The sequence below is a fragment of the Emys orbicularis genome, chromosome 1 (assembly GCF_028017835.1).
Source record: "Emys orbicularis isolate rEmyOrb1 chromosome 1, rEmyOrb1.hap1, whole genome shotgun sequence".
In the NCBI taxonomy this organism is placed as follows: Eukaryota; Metazoa; Chordata; order Testudines; family Emydidae; genus Emys; species Emys orbicularis.
This window is the reverse complement of record NC_088683.1, coordinates 139,929,708-139,947,445: the sequence shown is the minus strand read 5'-3', so window position 1 is coordinate 139,947,445 and position 17,738 is coordinate 139,929,708. Positions and strand designations below refer to the sequence as shown.

The 17,738-nt window shown below is 53.9% G+C and overlaps 1 protein-coding gene and 1 pseudogene across 1 annotated transcript in view; one reads left to right on the top strand and one right to left on the bottom strand.

Annotated features, from left to right (window-relative positions):
- Positions 1 to 10,443, top strand: part of LOC135884432 (alpha-2-macroglobulin-like) — a 117,785-nt gene extending 107,342 nt beyond the window's left edge. Inside the window, exons 7-10 of the mRNA XM_065411841.1 lie at positions 777 to 845; positions 1,240 to 1,342; positions 2,010 to 2,051; positions 10,265 to 10,443. Coding sequence (XP_065267913.1) covers positions 777 to 845; positions 1,240 to 1,342; positions 2,010 to 2,051; positions 10,265 to 10,443 — 393 coding nt within the window. The remainder of the gene's footprint in view (positions 1 to 776; positions 846 to 1,239; positions 1,343 to 2,009; positions 2,052 to 10,264) is intronic.
- Positions 10,444 to 11,233: 790 nt separating this feature from the next.
- The window catches only part of LOC135884357 (alpha-2-macroglobulin-like), a 46,893-nt pseudogene continuing 40,388 nt past the window's right edge, over positions 11,234 to 17,738 (bottom strand).

Sequence of the window (17,738 nt, the reverse complement as noted above, 5' to 3'; positions counted from 1 at the left end):
GAGAGTCCCCACCCCACTTCTGTCACAGGGGCCAGTTCAGATCAGCCTTTCACCTGCAGATTTCCCAGCTGCAGGATCTGCAGTGTAGACAGCAGCTCCTTCCATGTCTGACTCCAGCCTGGGCTCATGGAGACCTTGTGCAGTGACCCCGGCATTGCAGACAGTGTTAGCCAGTCTAAGACCTAGAGAATGAGGAAGAACTATTAGGTCTGTTTGACTGAGGCTGGGTATACTGGAATTGGTGCTGCCTTTGATTGTGGTCCAGCCCCTCAGGTGCACTTTACACCTCAGTCCACCAATTGGGTGGGGACACATACTCCGCCTCTTCCCTGACAGCACCAGGGGAAAGAGGTCCCGGTGGTTCTCCATCGCTGACCACTTTTAAATCGAGATTGGATGTTTGTCTTTGTCTAAAAGATCTGCTCTAGGAATTCTTTTGGGGAAGTTCTCTGGCCTGTGTTACACACATAGGCGTAATTTGACTTCTGTATTTGTGGCAGGGGGTGGGGGCAGCTCCAGTCAGGGCAATGGGGCTGCGCATGTGGGCGGGGGGACAAATTCCACACCTGCCTAAGGATTGCAGTTTGGGGGGACAACACCCCCCAGTATCCCCAAACTACACCCATGGTTATACAGAAGGTGAGATTACATGATCACAATGGTCCTTCTGGGCTTGGACTCCATGAATTTGTGAAAGCATCCCATTGCTTAGGGCTGTGGGGTGGTTCGAAGGGGAGCTCAGTAACATCCTGCTTCTCTCCCTTGCCTGCTGGCAGCTGGAAGGACATCACCACATCCACCGCACAGAACTGAGCACCAACCACGTGCTGCTCTACATGGAGCAGGTGAGTGGCTGCACGGGGCCGGGATGGGCCAAGGAGAGTCACCCCCAATGTACTCCCAATAGAAGTGCCCGGGGGAGGGGATCTCCCAAGCCTCAGCTGGGAAAGACAAACCCATGTATTCCTGCCCAGTGTTTCCCTTCAGCACTTCCCCAACACAGAGCGAGGGCCGTGATCTCCCCCCACCTACGGGTACCAGGGACGGCGGCTCATACCCTGGGGTTGGGCAGGGCTTATCCCACCTCCCTCAGGGCCTGAATCCCTGCCAGGCCCTACAGCCAAGGGGGGCAGATGCTGGACCTGCAGGATCATGGGGGGCACCAATGGGGGGAGGAGATGTGGAAGGAGAGGGTGAAGTGGCTCAGAGCTTCCTGAGCCTCGTCTGTTTCCTTCTCAGGTGAGCAATGTGACTCAGAGCTTCTCCTTCGCAGTGGAACAGGACTTCCCCGTGCAGAGCCTGAAGCCAGCGGTGGTGAAAGTCTATGATTACTATGAGACAGGTGTGTGTGCGGGTGGGGCTGGCAGCAGTGGAGGCTGGTGGGCCTGTCATAAGGGGGGAGAAGTCACATTCAGAGCCACAGTGAACCTGCTGGGATATGGGATTGAGCATCTCCCTGCTCCAGGATGAGAATGCGGGGCACACAGGGTTTACATGCTAGGGATCATCCTGCACTGACCTCATGCTCGCACCATGGGAGGCTCTGAGGCCCCAGACCCCTCGGTCTGCTAATCCACGTAGGTTAGAGCCAAAGGGATCTAGGAGGGTCCTGGGTTCAGATCCTGCCCTGGGATCCCAGCTCTGGGTGTGACCTGGGGGAGGCACATTCACTCCTCTGTTCCCAGCTAGGAAATTGGGGTGACAAAACCAGAGCCCAACGGCAACCCCAGTGGTCGTGTGTCAGGCGAGGTGCAAACGGACATAGGGCACTTGGCACAGACTCACTGGAGATGCCTGTTGTGCTGTAGCCTTGGGATAACCTTTGCCTTCCTCCCATGGAGCCCAGCTGAGGTTCCTTCAGTGCCCTTGGAGACAGGGCTCCCTCCTCTCCTGCCTGAGATCTCTGGTGCGGTGCCAGCTCTCTGCCGCAGGGCCTGCTGGAAGTGTGAGGAGTCTTGGTTGGGTCTCACACAGCCCTGATCACATCTCCCTTCCCTTGTGTCTTCCAGATGAATTTGCCATTGCTGAGTACAGCGCCCCCTGCAGCAAAGGTAGTGTATGAAGAGACGACTGTGAGGTTTTCAGACTGCTCAGGGCTGCTCAGTTAGAACAGTGCTGAAACCCAGCCTGAGTCTCCTCAGCCTGTCTGAAGGGTTGTAAAAGTTGCTGTTCTCTTTTGCCCCATGTCCTGGGGTGGTCTGCCAGCACCCCTAAGTGCTCAGGGGAGAAGGGAACACCAACTCCCCCGCATTGTCAAGTTCCAGATTCAGGCCCTGAGTCTGAGGCAGCAGGCTTGGTTAGTCCCAAGATTACGTTCTCCCCCTCAGTCAAAACAAGTCTCTGCTTCTTTCTGTGTCTGTTGCTGGGACAGAGCAAGAGCAAGTCCTTCCAAAACCCAAGCTTGGGATCCCTCTTCCCATCAGGGCTTTTTTAAAACAGGCTGCAAAGCAAAACAGATTAATGAAAAACCATCTTCCAGGGTTGGGGTGACTCAACACTGCTGGGAAAGGGGTCGGGGCTGAAGCCCTGAATGTTCTAGGGATGCGTCCGGCCACTGTGGTAGAGAAGCCATAGTCTGGTCAGGGCAGTGTCTCTGCAGCTCCAGAATGAGGTGACCTACAAGTGGGAAAGCTTCCCCTCCGTGAGTCATTGATTCCTCTGTAACTCTCTCACATTCTCTTTTCCCCATCATAGCCAATGTTGAGCAGGAAAATGCGTGAGTGATTGAGCTGTATTCTGGGCCCTGCTGAATCCTCTCTGCTCATCTCTGCATGCAGCAATTCCCCCAGGCGAAGTGGTTTGATATAGTGGTGAGGAAAACCCCTCAGCACCATATAATTAATGTTATAAATAAATTGTCATGATTCTGATCAGATGCTTGTGGCCTCTTTCCTGGTTACTAAGGCTTATCCCTTCTCCCCTGTTGGGATCAGATTGCAGGATAGTCTCAACCTTAAAACAGATCCAGAGCCGTTCCCAGACATCGGTGCCAAGGAGGGGTTGGCAGGACATCAGAAGTGACTGGAGACAGAGGGTCTCTCTGGGAACAGCCCTGGTGCCTGTGATCTGTGAAGATCTGTGCATCACATGGGCCTGTTTAGTTGTGCAGGCAGGGAACAGACCCTTCCCTGATGGCACAATCCTGAGGAAGTTCTGAGGTTTCCTATCCTGTTTCCTGCACTGGGGATGATCTTGGCCTAAGCTTCAGTTGCAGGGCCAAACTCTTCCCTCAATGACATTTGCAGTCAGTGGCGTGGTGCAGGTGTAACTGAGGGGAGATGTGAAGACCCTGGGGGCAGAATTTCTCCTGCTGGGTCTCCGTTGCAGCTGATGAAGGAAAGAGCCCATCTTAGCTCTCAGAGGAAGTTTGGAGAAGTTTGTGGCACTGGCAGTGGGGAAAAACAGTGTTTTACTCATAAAATGAGTATGGTGTGTGTGAAGAGTTGGGTCTCAGCAGTCTGGAAAACGGGAACATGAGCTGGCCATGGAGAAGGGAGTTGGAATAGTGCAGCCAAGAAGTAAGGGAAGCAGAGGTGAGGATTTCAGCGTTGAGATGGGGCATGTGCGCATGCATGCACAAAATGTGCCCATCCACATCTACATTGTAGCCCTAAGTATTGTTGAGCTGGCAGCATAGGCAGTGACTTATTTTTCCCAGTGGGTGCTCCACTCCCCTCCACCCCAAGGCCCTGCCCCGCTCCTCCGCCCCAAGGCTCTGCCCCGCTCCACCTCTTCCTGTCCCCACTCCGCCCTCTCCTCCGAGGCTCCACACCAGGGCCGGCTCCAGGGTTTTGGCCGCCCCAAGCAGCCAAAAAAAAAAAAAAAAAAGCCACGATCGCGATGGCAATTCAGCAGGAGGTCCTTCGCTCCAAGCTGGAGTGAGGGACTGTCCGCCGAATTGCCGCCGAAGAGCTTGACGTGCCGCCCCTCTCAGGAGTGGCCGCCCCAAGCACCTGCTTGGCAAGCTGGTGCCTGGAGCCGGCCCTGCTCCACACCAGCTGCCAAACAGCTGAACGGCAGCCCAGCTGTGGCTGGCGGGTGCTGACCACCCCCACTGTTTTTTTCCCCCCATGGCTGCTTGAGCCCCGGAGCACCCATAGACTCAGCACTTATGCCCGATTCTCTCCTCACTTGTAGCAGTGTAAATCTGGAGTGACCCCAGTGAAATCAGTGGAGTTACACTGGTATATAATTAATGAACCACAGGTGATTCACCAGCCTGGGAAGCAGTCTAATGAGTGGCGCTGTAGTTCACCAGCAGTTATAAACCCAATTTGACAAGCCAGAGAAGGCAGGTTAGACTGGCAGTGCCAGCAGGAATCTGAAACACATTTCTTGAGTTGAAGAGGGTACTAAGCAAGCAGGGGTGAGTCTCATATATTCCCCATGGTCCCATATATGGCCAGTTTACATGCGTCAGCCATAAATATGTTAGTGTTGCTGAGGCCAGAAGTTAAGGTTTTACCTTATGGCGAGTTGAATGAATGTGTTGTTTACCATGTATCTTTATCTATTTCAAACAGAGGGGCGTTCCTTGTGGGGTGTTAAGGTCTGATGAACAAGGTTTTCCTAACCTCTCTGTTCCCTGTGTGAGGCGCATCTGTAGCCAGCACAAACAGCCATGGAGAGCTGCTAGGTGTGCTCACCAAGCTGGGCAATCATTCCAAAAATATGTGGGCTTTTTAAAGGGGGGGAATTGGCTTCTGGTGTATGTGACCCCTGGGAATTGGTATTTACAATTGTGACCAGACCGGTCAGTGTTGGGCATTGTGGGACAGCTGCTGGAGGACTGCGACGTCTATACTTGCACTATGTCAACTGCAGTAGGGTCGACCATGACTCAACACCATTTGGGGAGGTGGTGTTACTGTGTCACTATAACGGGGCACCTACATCAGCAGGAGGCAAATCTGAGTGTAGCCTCATGCACAACTAGGTTGACGAAAGGTGACTTATGTTGACCTAACTTTGAAGGCCTTAATCTACACTACAAAGTTTGCCAGCATAGCTATGACCTCTAGAATCACAAAGAAGAAAAAAAAATTCACACCCCCGGCTGACATAGCTATGTCAGCAAAAACCCTGCTGTAGACACAATTATGCTATGAGAAGAATGGTGTCAGCTTAGCTAATGTTGTTTGGTGAGGTGATGTAGCTATGTTGACAGAACTCCTGTCAGCTTACCCTATGTCTCCATGAGGGGGCGCTGCCAGGATAGCTATACTGGCAAAGGCACTGTAGTGTAAACAAGGCCTGCGTTAACCACGTTTTTGGGCAGTTAATTTCCCTTGTTTCTGAAGGAAGAGGCATTAGTGAGGGCGCATGTTTGGAGGGCACCTGTGGGAGGGGAATGATGATCTGTCATGTTAACTACCAGCTCTGCCCTCCTCCTGGCCCCACCATGCCCGCGGTAGGGCTGGAAGGGCCATGGGAAGAAAGGAGGATGGTAACTGATGGGCTTTTAGGAGCACATCTACCGGCTGGAGGCTGCAAGAGGAATAGGAGGGAGTCCAGGCTTCGTATCCACTTCAGGGAGCTAGTGCAAAGGAAGGGGCTCTCCGTAGCCCTCTGCAGTACAGGAGAGCTGTTGATGTGTGGAATGGCCCATTCATCTCAGTGGAGTCTGCTCAGATGAATTAGGACACACCAAAGAGATGAATAGTCGAACACAATAGCTCTGGGTGGTGTGAAATGACCCATTCATCGTAATGGGAGTTCCCCTCTACCTCAGTTTCAGTTGTGGAATACCATTGTTCAAAGTAATCTCACTATACATATCAGTTTTAGAGCAACTGGAATATTAAAATATTTTTAGGGGGGGGCAGTATCTGAGGAATGCCTGAACCAAATTACTCCAAACTTGCCCCATTGCCCCTGTTGTGGCATACAAATATCCTAGATAATCTCATTATGCATGTGGATTTTAGAGTACTTTGAAAATTAATAGAAGTTCATAATGCAGGGGGAGGACATATATTGGAAACCTCTTGATCAAATGACCTAAATTTGCACCATAAATTCTACCCCAGCCCCATAATAGCTTTTTAATTATTGCTTTCCCAAAAGGGAAGTGGATGGTGGAAATTATCCACTATTGATCCCAAGAGAGTAATATCAGGATCAGAGCCATAGTTTGGGCCCCAAGTATGTGTAAAAAAAAGTTATAAGAAGTGTAAAATGTGGATGTTGATTCCACCCCCCTGAACTCTGGGGTACAGATGTGGGGACCCACACGAAAGACCCCCTAAGCTTATATTCTACCAGCTTAGGTTAAAACTTCCCCAAGGCACAAATTCCTTTCCTTATCCTTGGATGGTATTGCTGCTACCGCCAAGTGATTTACACAAAAATTCAGGGAAGGGTCACTTGGAATAGGGATCCCCCCCAAAATATCCCCCCAAGCCTCTTCACCCCCTTTCCTGGGGAGGCTTGAGAATAATATACCAACCAATTGCCTTAGCAATGTGAGCACAGACCAGACCCTTTGTCTTCAGGACACTAAAAACCAATCAGGTTCTTAAAAGAAAAACTTTATTTATAAAGAAAAAAGTAAAAGAATCACACCTGCAAAGTCAAGATGGAAGGTAACTTTACAGGGTAATACAAAGATTTAAAACACAGAGGATTCCCCTCTGGGCTCAGCTTCACAGTTACAAAAACAGGAATAAAACTACCTCTGTAGCATAGGAAAATTCACAAGCCCAAACAAAAGATAACCTAATGCATTTCCTTGCCCTACTTACAATTTCTGTGGTTTTAGATGGATTATTCCAGGTATATTTTCAGGAGATATTGTACCTACTTGGCTTCTCCCTCCATCCGGAGAGGGAACAACAAAAGAGAACAACAACAAATCCTTCCCCGCCAGATTTGAAAGTATCTTCTTTCCTCATTGGTCCTTCTGGTCAGGTGCCAACTAGGTTATTTGAACTGCTTAACCCCTTGCAGGTAAAGCAATCCAGTACAGCTGCTAAAGAGGGATTTTATGCTACTACATACATAAAGGTTGCTATCCTTCCCTCTATATTTATGACAACAACATAAAACAATCTTGACTACTAAACCAACCCTGTGACTATTTTCAAGAGAAGGTTTTTTTGAGGGCCTTTCCCCTAATCAACTTTCTCTTATCCTAACCTATTATGTCATGCTCCCAGCACTCTATTCTATATGTACATGCCATGGTGGAAAGGGACACATTTTCACATCTAGCTCTAGTCCCACAAAGTCAGCAGTTACCCTGATTTTGAGGAATTAGGAATGTAATGGATAATTTCATTTTTAAAGGTGATCTATAAAAGGGGCAATAACTGAGACTGTGCCATTGTTTGATTTTCTTCTCTTGTGTAAAGAAGGCATGATGATTTGGGGGTCTAGGTGGGTTTTTTGGTTTGTATGTTTGTTTGTTTGTGGGGAGGGAAGATACATTTATGTTGCCTCCTTTAATATTAAAAATCTAGGTCCTATCTAGCCTGGAGTACTCATACTTTGGCTTTGTCTAGACTAGAATTGGTGGCCTTGTTATAATTTTAGCTAATTGATTGTAAATGCTAATTATGTTGATAACTGAGGCTCTCCACAAATGTTTGTTCTGGACCACCAAGTTTTGTGGTTTGTCCAAGTTGAGCCCCCATGTCCTGATACTCTGCAAATGTGTGGGTCTAGATTAGCATTTACAATCATTTAACAAGCAATTGTCAATCAATTACAACAGGAGAACAAAAAGAATGAGGAGTACTTGTGGAACCTTAGAGAGTAACAAATTTATTAGAGCATAAGCTTTTGAGGGCAAAAAACTCTATGTTCTGTCTGATTTTGTTAATAACTATTTAACTTCAGTGCCAAATGAGTATTTTGGATAAAGGATGCATGTGTGCAAGGAAGGAATGAGAGAGACAAATTTCCCCCCAAATTTTTACTATCCTGGGGGACTAGGACAGTCCCCCTTTCACCTCCTAAGTGGCACCCCTGAGGACAGACACCTCCCCACCCGGGCAGAGCAGCTTAGCACTCGCAGAAATGGGGGAAGGCAGTGGCAGTGACTCCGCATGCAGCCCCCACACCTTGCCTCTGTTTGGGGGCCCCCCAAACTGCACCCATGGTGGACTCCCCTCTCCTGACACTGCAGTGGACCCCACCCACTCCAAGCCCCAGGCTCCCTCTGCCTGGAAGGACACTCACCTAGTGCTGCCTGCAGTTGGAACAGGCTGGGAGCTGGAGACTGCCCAGGAGATCTGGGTAGGAGGCGGGGTGACCCAGGTGAGCAGCATCTCATTGCTGCTGATCAGGCAAGGCTTCTGCAGAGCAGAGGGAGTCCTGCACTCCCTGCTCACCTACCACTAACCCTGGCTGGAGCAGCTCCCTGAGGCTGCTGGAGGAGAGGCCCCACTCCCCACTGAGGGCTGAAGCAGGGCTGGGTCAGCCCCTGCTGCAGCCAGCTCAGGGGCCACAAAACAGCTGATGGGGGGCAGGGCTGCATTCAGGGGATCCTGCCAAACAGCTGATAAGCACAGTCGCCTACCAGCTGATCAGTGGGGGCAGGGCTGCCCCGGAACTGCTGATCCGTGGCCGGGGCCACAGCACCACTATTGCCGGTGGGTGCTGAGCACCCACTAATTTTTTTCCATGGAGTCGGTACCTATGGCTGGCAGGATGCTTGGATTCCAGTTGTCATGTGTTGAAAAGCAATCACAGCTCAGGAAACCACTGATATTTTAGTCTTCCCCACAAACCAGCTTCCTGGATGTAGAAGTGAAAATGTAATCATGGGCAGAGGAAGGAAGAGAGAGAAAGGATGGTGGTTTCTAGTAAACACCTTCTCTAACCAAACAGCCAGCTTATTAGACACTACACTGCAGTACAGATAAAGCCATGTTAAGAGCAGGCAGGCTCTGATTGTGCTCACAAGAAGAGACGTCCTTCTTCCTATGTAATAACAACCTGCATTCTTCTTCAGGCTGGAGTTTGATGCTGTGGTTGAGAGTCCTGGACTAGTTCTGGAGAATCTTTACTCCTTCTCGTGACACTTGCCGTTCCTTTTTTTGTGGATGCAAGGGCTGCAATTCCCACTTACAGGTTGGGTGCTGAAATTGTCCAGAAAGGACACTCAATTCTATGTCAGTCTCTGCCAACTCCACACCAGCTTACCACTACCCCATCTGTCACGCTGCCTGGAGTGGCTCACAACCATGCAGTGCCATAACAAGGGCGAGGCGAGTGAGCAGGAGCGCCACCAGCTTTTCTGCCGCCCTAGGTGGCAGAAGGTCCCGCCCCGAAATGCCGCCCCCCACAGAGGCGGCGGAAGGTCCCGCAGCCGAAATACCACCGCGGTCGCCGCCCCCCAAATTGTAGCGCCCTAGGTGTGACGAAGTGGGAATGTTCGTGATGTGTTATTTGAATGCTGAGTGGGGAGTATTGACCTGGGAAGGTTGCAGGGGAGTTTTGCTGGGGCTGCCTGCACTGGGGAAGGGAGGATACCTGAGCATGTAACATGAGAACCCAGGAGGGGGGTTGGAGGCCAGGTGACACCTCTGCCCGGGAAACTGGACAAAGGACACAAAGGCAGGGGGAGGAACCGGGAAAAGGCCAGAAAAGAGGAGGCTGAAGGGAGTGTGGAGGTTTGGGAGCTGGCTGGAAGATGGAGAGTGGGGACCCGACAGGGCTGTGGCCTCCCTGGGGCCCCCAGATGGACCTAACTAAAGGGGGAGGGGGCTGTTGTCGGTACCAGCAAGACCTGTTTTGGACTGTGTTCCTGTCGTCTAAATAAACTTCTGTTCAACTGGCTGGCTGAGAGTCATGGTGAATCTCAGGAAGCCGGGGGTGCAAGGCCTGGTCTCCCTAATGGGTTGCGACGGCCCTGTGAGTGAGGCACTTGCCTCGGGCGCACAAAGCTGAGGGGTGCAGAAAGCGGCAGAGAAAAAAAAATAGCTGCTGGCACAGAGATATTTAGGGTGATCTCCCGGCCGCCCCCCCGCGCCTCCCCCGAGTGTCCCCCAGCCTAGGGTTACCATACGTCCGGATTTCCCCGGACATGTCCGGCTTTTTGGTGCTCAAATCCCCGTCCGGGGGGAATTTCCAAAGAGCCGGACATGTCCGGGGAAATAGGGAGGCATAAGCCAGGGTCCGCCCAGCACGATCCGCCGGGTCCGCAGCGCAGCCCAGCTGCCCCAGCTACAATGCTCAGGTGGGGCTCTGGGTTCCCTCGCGGGCGGGGACCCCCCCGGCCACTGGGGGACCTTTCCTGTGGCCCCGTTGCCCCGCGCAGCTCGGAACCCGGCGCCGCGGGAGCTGTTTCCCGCGGGGACAGACAGGCCGGGGAACGTGCTCGGCGGCAGGAAGGAAGCTGCGGCCGGGGCTGCAGGGACCCGCGCTGCCGAGCGTCTGAAGCCCTCAGCAGGCAGAGGCTGCCGGGTGAGCGGGGGAGCAGGGCAGGCGGGGGCATAGAGGCTGCAGGGGCAGGGGGGTGCAGGGGCTGCAGGGCGAGTGGGGAGCAGGGGGCACAGAGGCTGCAGGGGTGGGGGGGTGCAGGGGCAGAGCAGGCGGGGGGCGCAGAGGCTGCAGGGGCGGAGGGTGCAGGGGCTGCAGGGCGAGGAGGAGCAGTGCAGGCAGGGGCATAGAGGCTGCAGGGGCAGGGCAGGTGGGGGGGTGCAGGGGCTGCAGGGGCAGGGGGGTGCAGGGGCTGCAAGACGAGTGGGGAGCAGGGGTCTCAGAGGTTGCAGGGGCAGGGGGGTGCAGGGGCAGGGCAGGCGGGGGGCGCAGAGGCTGCAGGGGCAGGGGGGTGCAGGGGCTGCAGGGCGAGTGAGGAGCAGGGGTCTCAGAGGCTGCAGGGGCGGGGGGTGCAGGGCGAGTGAGGAGCAGGGGTCACAGAGGTTGCAGGGGCGGGGGGTGCAGGGGCAGGGCAGGTGGGGGGCGCAGAGGCTGCAGGGGCAGGGGCGGAGTTGGGGCAGGGCCAGGCCCCCGTGGAGTGTCCTCTTTTTTCAGTGTTGAAATATGGTAACCCTAGTATCAGGCCCTGGCTCACAGCTGAGTATTTCTGTTTCCATCCTGTAGCGGGCAGAGAGACTCTACAGTCCCACAGTTGATGTTTACAAGTAAGGAACATCCCGCACTAGTCGCTAGCTGGAAAAGGTGAGGGCTATTGGACACAATGGTGCTTAGCAGATCTTTTCCCACAGACCCTTTCCCCCTGGCTGGCTGTGCAGGGCAGAGCCCTAGCTGGATGGGACATACCTTGGCCTGAGAAGTCTTGGGTGAAGCTGTGATCTGGGGCTGAACAGGGATAAGGGGGTTGGGAACAGAGAGGCCAGGAGCCATTGGTCAGGTTGGTGAATTCATTTATTTGTAATGTTTGTTTCCCTCTTCTTGCTGCTGTTTTCTCTGTCGCTCCATCCATCCACCTCAGCCTGCGCAGGGGCTAAGCAGGTGGGACGTGGGAGGCTGGGAACACGACTCCATCCCTCACACATTGCTCTGCTCGGCTCCCACTATGAGGGGAAAAGGAGCGGGAGAAGAAAATTGCCACGCCTCCCCTAGGCCTTGATACAGAGCTAAAAATATGCATCCAGGGCTGGGCACGGCTGCTCCATCGCAGGGAGCACAGCACTGCCAGGGCCCTGGACAGGAGATTCTATGGCCCTGACCTCTCCCTACCAGGGACAGGGCCTTGCCTCATCTGCCTCCACACGGAGTGTCTCAGAGCACTGGGGAGGTGCAGCACAGGATCCAGCGCAGGCTGTGTCAGCCTAGGGTCTGGCTGGAACCATCCCTGCTGTGTCTGACACTACAGAGCGGCTGGGATTCACCTGGGGCCGTAAGATACTCGGTGCTATAGACATGCTGAGGCTCAGCTCGGACATTTACTTTGGGAGCGAGGTGCTGATCTGAGGAGCATGTTCTTCTCCCCACCACTTTGTTCCTATGGGACCCAGCGCAGAATGGAGTGAATCCATTTACACAAGAGCCATCAGTTCCCAGGGGAGGGAAGGGAGCTCCCTGCACGGGGACTGAGCAGCTGCCTGTGGATCAGCGCCAGGGGGAATGGCGCCCAGAGAAGCCCCTGGATGCTGAGATCCTTCCCTGGGCCTCTCAGACCTGCAGAACAAGGGCTGGGAAAAGGAGGCTTCTGCTGAGTCCTGCTGCTGGGAGACCCTCCTCTCCTCTCCTCTGTCTGGCTCTCCTGTGCTTTGGTTCTTTCATTCACTCTCTGATCCTCCCTGTCACAGATATTTTGGCTCCTCTGATCCTAGCCAGAAGCAGGAAGTTCAGACCCAGCTGCTGGGGAAAGGGGGGTGCAAGGAATCTGAGCTTATAGGACAGGCTGAGCGGTGTCAGGTTCTTATTTGATCTGAGCCCGGGCAGCCCATCTCTGAAAACATCACAGAAACAAATGACCCAGTGAGATGGCAGGGACTTGCTGGCTCTGACTGGGCTGGAGCCTTCGCCCCGCCCCAGGAAGAGCCTCTCAAACCACTGCAATGACACAGTTTCAATAGGGCTCACGAGGCAGAGGCTGCAGCAGGGAGATGTGTAAAGTGAGGGATGAAAGGAGCATCTGTCCCCCGGAATAAGCAAAGACGCCATCAGTGCAGGCAACAAACCCCTGTGCAGGGGAAAAAAGCCACCAGCTCCGACTGCACCGGGGATGCACTGCCTGGAGCTGAGCTCTCGCAGTGGGGAGTAGATCCGGGGGTGCGGTGAGCAGGACGAGGGGAGGAAATGGCTCTTCATACGCTACCTTTGCTGCAGGGGGCGCTGTACTCAGCGATGGCAAATTCATCTGGAAGACACGAGGGAAAGGAAATGTGATCAGGGCTGTGTGAGACCCAAGCAGGACTCCTCACACTTCCAGCAGGCCCTGCGGCAGAGAGCTGGCCTCGCACCAGAAATCTCAGGCAGGAGGGGAGGGAGCCCTGTCTCCAGGGCCACTGGGGGAACCTCAGCTGGGCTCCATGGGAGGAAGGCAAAGGTTATCCCAAGGCTACAGCACAACAGGCATCTCCAGCAGGTCTGTGCCAGGTGCCCTTTGTCCGTTTGCACCTCGTCTGACACACGACTGCCGGGGTTGCCGTTGGGCTCTGGTTTTGTCACCCGATGTCCTAGCTGGGGAGGTGGAGGAGCGAATGTGGCTCCCCCAGGTCACACCCAGAGCTGGGATCTCAGGGCAGGATCTGAACCCAGGACACTCCCAGATCCTTTTGGCTCTGACCCACCTGGGTTGGCACCTTCCCTCTACAGTGCGGGAGGGGTCTGGGGCTCGTGGTGCGAGCATGAGGCCAGTGGAATATGATCCCTCGCCCATAATCCCGGTGTGGCCCACACTCTCATCTGGGAGAGGGGTGACGCTGCTGAGATGGGCCTGTTGTGTCCAGAGATGAGAGGGGGACGCTGTCTGCGTGGGGCAAACCGGTGTCAGGATGGTGGCGGCAGGGCCGTTTGGGTTGGAAGCAGGAGGAGAAGGGAATGGGGTTTGCCCTTGAAACTACATGGGCAGTCGCTGAGCAGGCAGTGCTGGCGTGAGGTTCCCAGCTCAGCCCCAGGCCTGTCCCCACCCTCAGGAAGCAGCACATGAGTGGGGAGGTGGATCATTGAGAGAACGAGGCCAAACACAATCCCGAGCCCAGCGGGTTCCCCTGTGGCTCTGACTGTGGCCTCTTCCTTCCCTGTGACAGGCCCATGGGGGCTAACGTCCCCCCAGCACTGCCCCCACACGCACCAGTCTCGTAGTAATCGTAGACTTTCACCAGTGCCGGCTTCAGGCTCTGTACGGGGAAGTCCTGCTCCACCGCGAAGGAGAAGCTCTGAGTCACGTTGCTCACCTGGGGGGGGGGGGGGGGAAACAGACGAGACTCAGGAGGCAACTCTGAGCCACTTCACCCTCTCCTTCCCCATCTCCCCACCCCTCATTCTGCAGGTCCAGCATCTGCCCCCCTTGGCTGCAGGACCTGGCGGGATTCAGGCCCTGAGGGAGAAGCCCTGCCGCCCCGATCCCCATCCCCCATGTACAAGCCGCTCTTCCTGGTACCCATAGGCTGGGGAGAGAACAGGAAGGCCCCAGCTCTATATGTTGGAGGGGAACAGGAAGAACTGCACAGAAATGCTGGGGAGCAGCAGCAGCTGTGCAGGAATACATGGGTTTGTTTTCCCCGGCCCCGCCTGAGAGATCCCCGCTCAGTGCCTCTATCAAAGGTATGTCAGGGGGTGACTCTCCCTGGCCCATCCCGGCCCCCTGTGAGCGCTCACCTGCTCCATGTAGAGCAGCACGTGGTTGGTGCTCAGTTCTGTGCGGTAGATGTGGTGATGTCCTTCCAGCTGCCAGCGATAAAGAGAGAGAAGCAGGATGTAACTGAGCCCCCTTCGAACCACCCCAGAGCCCTAAGCAATGGGATGCTGAAGCAATGTCAGAACTGTTAGCAATTATCTTTGAGATCTCTTGGAGGACGGGTGATTTCCCAGGGGATTGGAGGCAGGCAAACAGAGTATCTATCTTTAAAAATGGGAACAAAGAGGACCCAGGAATTCATAGACCAGTCAGCCTAACATTCATACCCGGAAAGATAGCAGAAGAAATTATTAAACAGTCAACTTGTAACAGGATTACAAGATAAAGCCAGCATGGATTTGTCAAGAACAAATCGTGCCAAACCAACCTCAGTTTCTTCTCTGAGAGGGTTACGGGACCAGTGGATAGTGGGGGCGGGGAGGGAGAGGAAAGCAGTAGTCATCATATATCTTGATTTTAATAAGGCTTCTGACACAGTCCCACATGACATTCTCATAAGAAAATCAGGGAAATGTGGTCTAAATTAAATTATTATAAGATGGATGTACAAGTGGTTGAAAGACTGTACTCAAAGGACAGTCATCCACGGTTTGCTGTTAAACTGCTAGGGTGTATCTAGTGGGGTCCTACAGTGGTCAGTCCTGGGTCTGGTACTATTCAACATGATCATTAATCACTTGGATAATAGAGTGGAGAGCATGCTTCTAAAATCTGTGGATGACACCAGCTGGGCGGGGCTGTAAGCATTTTGGACAGGATTAGAATTTAAAACGACCTTGCCAAATTAGAGAATTGGTCCGAAACCAACAAGATGAAATTCAATAAAGACAAATACAAAATACTACACTTGGGAAGGAAAAATTAAATGCACAACTACAAAATGAGGCATAACTGGCTAGGGGGTAGTACTGCTGAAAAGGATCTGTGGGTTATAGAGGATCACAAATTTAATATAAGTCAGCAATGTGATGCAGTTGTGAAAAAGGCGAATATCATTCTGGGGTATATTAACAGGACTGTCATATGTAAGACATGGTATGTAATTATACCACTCTACTTGGCATTGGTGAGGCCTCAGCTGGAGTACTGTGTCCACTTCTGGGCACCACACTTTAGCAAAGATGTGGATAAATTGGAGAGAGTCCAGAGAACAGCAAGAAAAATGATTAAAAATGTAGAAGATCTGACCTATGTGGAAAGGTTAAAAACTCTGGGCATGTTTAGTCTTGAGAGAAGAAGGCTGAGGGGGAACCTGATAACATATTTGAATATTCTTAAGGTTTGTTATAAAGAGGATGGTGATCAATTGTTCTCCATGTCCACGGAAGGTAAGACAAGAAGTAATGGGCTTAATTTGCAGCAAGGGAGAGTTAGACAATTTTTCCTAAATCTAACCTAACTGTAATGGTAATTAAGCACTGGCACAGGCTTCTAAGGGAGGCTGTGATTTCCCATCCCTGGACATTTTTAAGGACAGGTTAGACAGACACCTATCAGGGATACGCTAGGTTTATGTGGTCCTGCTTCCTCACAGGCGGCTGAACTTGATGACCTTTTGTGGTCCCTCCCATTCCTACAGTAGAGTCCTGTGTGGGACTATTTTTTAATCCCGCTCCCGCTATTATGGCAACGGGTCCTGCGGGATCCCAGTCCCATTGCAGAGCTCTACACTAGTCCCACACAGGGCTCTATCCTATAGCTCTGTGATTCTTTGCTGGTGCCATAGACACTGACTCTGTGGGTGCTCTGGGGCTGGAGAACCCATGGAAAAAAATAGTGGGTGCTCAGCACCCAATGGTGGCCCACTGATCAGCTCCTCCCCTCCCCCCCCCCAGCGCCTCCCACCCACCGGTGGTCAGCTGTTCAGTGGTGTGCAGGAGGCTCTGGGGGGGAGGGAGAGAAGCAGGGGCAGGAAGAGGCAGAACGAGGGCAGGGCGGGCTCGGGGGGGGGGGTGGAACGGGGTGGGAAGAGGCAGGGCGGGGGCAGTCCTTGGGGGAAGATGGCAAGTGTGGGCAGGGCCTGGGACACAGCAGGGGTCAAGCACCCTCGGGGAAACCAGAAAGTCGGTGCCTCTGGCTGCTGCTTTAAAGTAAGAGGCAAAATCTGTACTGTGGCCCCATGGGCAGTGCATAATGCAGGCTGGGAGAGGCTAAGCATCCCCAAACCTCCGCTAATGCGCCCAGCCGTGGCCCCGGGGCTGGGCTGCAGCAGGGCTCCGAGCTCCTCCAGAGCTGGGGATTGGGGCTGCTTGGCCAGGCCAGTTGGGGTTCCTCTGATTGTGGTGGGGGGCTCAGGGCTCCTCTGGCCCCAGTGGGTGAGAGTGTGGGGGCATGGGGGTGGGGCCTCAGGCAGAAGGAGCAGGGCAGGGGTGGGGCCTTGGGTGGAAGGGGCAGAGCGGGGGCTAGCCTCCTCGAACGGGGGTTTCGTGTGCCGCCTATGTATGGCCCCACCCAGCTGGTGGACTGAGATGTGAAGTATCAAGGTTTGAGACCTGTGGGGCTGGGCCACAATCAAGTGCAGCATCAGCTCATTGTCTGACCCATCTCCTGAGGGGAGGGCTGTGGCTGTGGGCAGGGCTGGGCTCTGGGCACTGCCTCCCCTGTGCTGCTCACAGGCTTCATTAGTCTGATGGCATCGCACCTCAGGGCCCCTCAAGGGATACCTCCCAGCGTCTGAGTCTCCCTGAGGAGATGCAGGGCCCAGGGTGGGCTCAGGAGTTGCAGTGTGTGTGTGGGGGCGGGTGTTAGAGCTGGGGGAGAAGAGAGGGATGCAGGGAGGTGGGGGCTCCTCATTCTCTCTCCCAAGCACCCCGCGAGCCCAGCCTGATTTCCCCTTACAGGAGCACTGCCCCCTCCAGGGGAGACTGTGAGGTGCCTCCAGTCGGACCTGCTCCCCCTGTGTGTAACAGTTTATCAGGGAGTCACTGAGTGGGAGCTCAGGGGGATGGGATGGGACAGGGAAAGAGTGGGGAATCAGGGGAGGGTCAGAAAGAAGATATGAGGTCAGAGAGACGGGAGACAAGGGGGGGTCTGACGCTGGACAAGGGACTAGGGAGGTGCCAGGTTGCACTGGTAAAATGAGGGGTTGGGGTTTGGAGCTGACCGGGGCCAGAGTGGGGTTGGAGTCAAGGGGCCCTAGATGCCCACTGGGTGAGGTTGGGGTTGTGGGGAACTGGACTCCACTGGGTTGTGGGGCAGATACCCCTGGGGGGCTGCAACCCATACACAGAGCGGGCCATTACCATCCTCACTGATGACTTCATAGGTACGAATCCTGACAGCATCTTAACGTCAACGATGACCATGTTGGAGACGGGGCGTTTCCCTGTGTAGCTGGGAGACCAAGTGGGAAACGAAACAAGGTTTAATACATCTCAGCACAGAGCTGATGCACCTCCCACCCTGCCTGGCTCCTGCTAGTCCAGTGCTGGTCCCTGGCTCCCTGCTCTGCCACTACCTG